This window comes from Corvus kubaryi, unplaced genomic scaffold (genome assembly GCF_017639235.1).
Source record: "Corvus kubaryi isolate FWS band 111438036 unplaced genomic scaffold, C.kubaryi_AGA036_p1.0 137, whole genome shotgun sequence".
Taxonomy (NCBI): Eukaryota; Metazoa; Chordata; class Aves; order Passeriformes; family Corvidae; genus Corvus; species Corvus kubaryi.
The window spans coordinates 1,428,684-1,429,655 of NW_024580671.1; the positions used below are offsets into that span (position 1 = coordinate 1,428,684).

General features: G+C 73.9%; 1 protein-coding gene across 2 annotated transcripts in view; it reads left to right on the forward strand.

Moving 5' to 3' along the window:
• The first annotated feature begins 733 nt into the window (after window positions 1-733).
• Window positions 734-972, forward strand: part of KITLG (KIT ligand) — a 56,957-nt gene continuing 56,718 nt past the window's right edge. Inside the window, exon 1 of one of the 2 annotated variants that reach the window (XM_042017598.1) lies at window positions 734-972. In XM_042017598.1, the coding sequence (XP_041873532.1) occupies window positions 958-972 (15 nt within the window). In that variant the 5' untranslated portion in view covers window positions 734-957. The other variant, XM_042017597.1, reaches the window with a different exon arrangement.

Here is a 972-nt window from a genome sequence, read left to right on the forward strand (position 1 = left end):
TTAACTTGCACTAACCGAGTATGGGAAAGCAGCGCCGGAATGGCAATGGCAAACCCGGAGCTGCCACCTCGGCTGTGCGCGCCGCTGCAGCGGCTGCTGCGCTGGGAACACCGGGCACCGGCTGGGAGCCCCGCCAGCCTCCGAGGCCGCTGCCCTCCCCGCCGCGGGCCGAGGCGGCGCCCGGCGGCGGGTTCAGCCGGGAGGCACCTCCTTTTCACTAGCCTGGGTGGGGGGACCCAACCCAAGGGCTTGGCTCGGCACCCGCAGCCTGGCTGACCCCGAATGCCGCGGCGGCGCGCCGCTTCCCTGCACGCTGCCAGCACCCACGCGGGCAAGGCCGGAGACCCCCGCCCCGCTCCCCGCGGTCGGCTGGGAGCACCGGGCAGCCGCCGCAGCCCCGGCGCCAGGCGGGAGGAGCCCCCTGCACCCACCCCCCGGGGCCGGTAGCCAGGGCGCCCCGCCCCGCATGCCCACACCCTTCCCCGCATCCCCGCCCGCCGCTCCCCGCGGCAGCCCGCCCGCGGCCCCGCTCCCCTCCGGCGCTGGCGAGGGGCAGGCTCGGCTTGTTCCTGCCTCCAACTTCCCCCAAGTTAACTCGGGTTTCCCCCGCCCCGCAGGGTCTGCCTGGGCTCCCGGTCCTCCGGGAGGGCGGGAGGGAGGGGAAAGGCGTGTCCTGCCTGGGCTGCCGCCGCCGCCGCTGTTGGAGGCAGATCGGAGATATAAAAGACCTGGCCGGGGGCCGGCGGTGGCTTCAGTGAGCGCGGACGCTCAGGCCGTGGGGAGACGGCGCAGCGGGGCGCGCGGAGCTGCGGCGGGACAGGCGGAGGCAGCGCGGGGCTCGCCGTGGGCAACCCCAATGCGTGGACTATCGGCTGCTGCATTATGCTGGAGCTACAGTTCCGCTGAAGGGAGTTTGCACACGGCCGGCTGGGCTGGACTGCAGCGCTGCCGTTCCTTATGAAGAAGGCACAA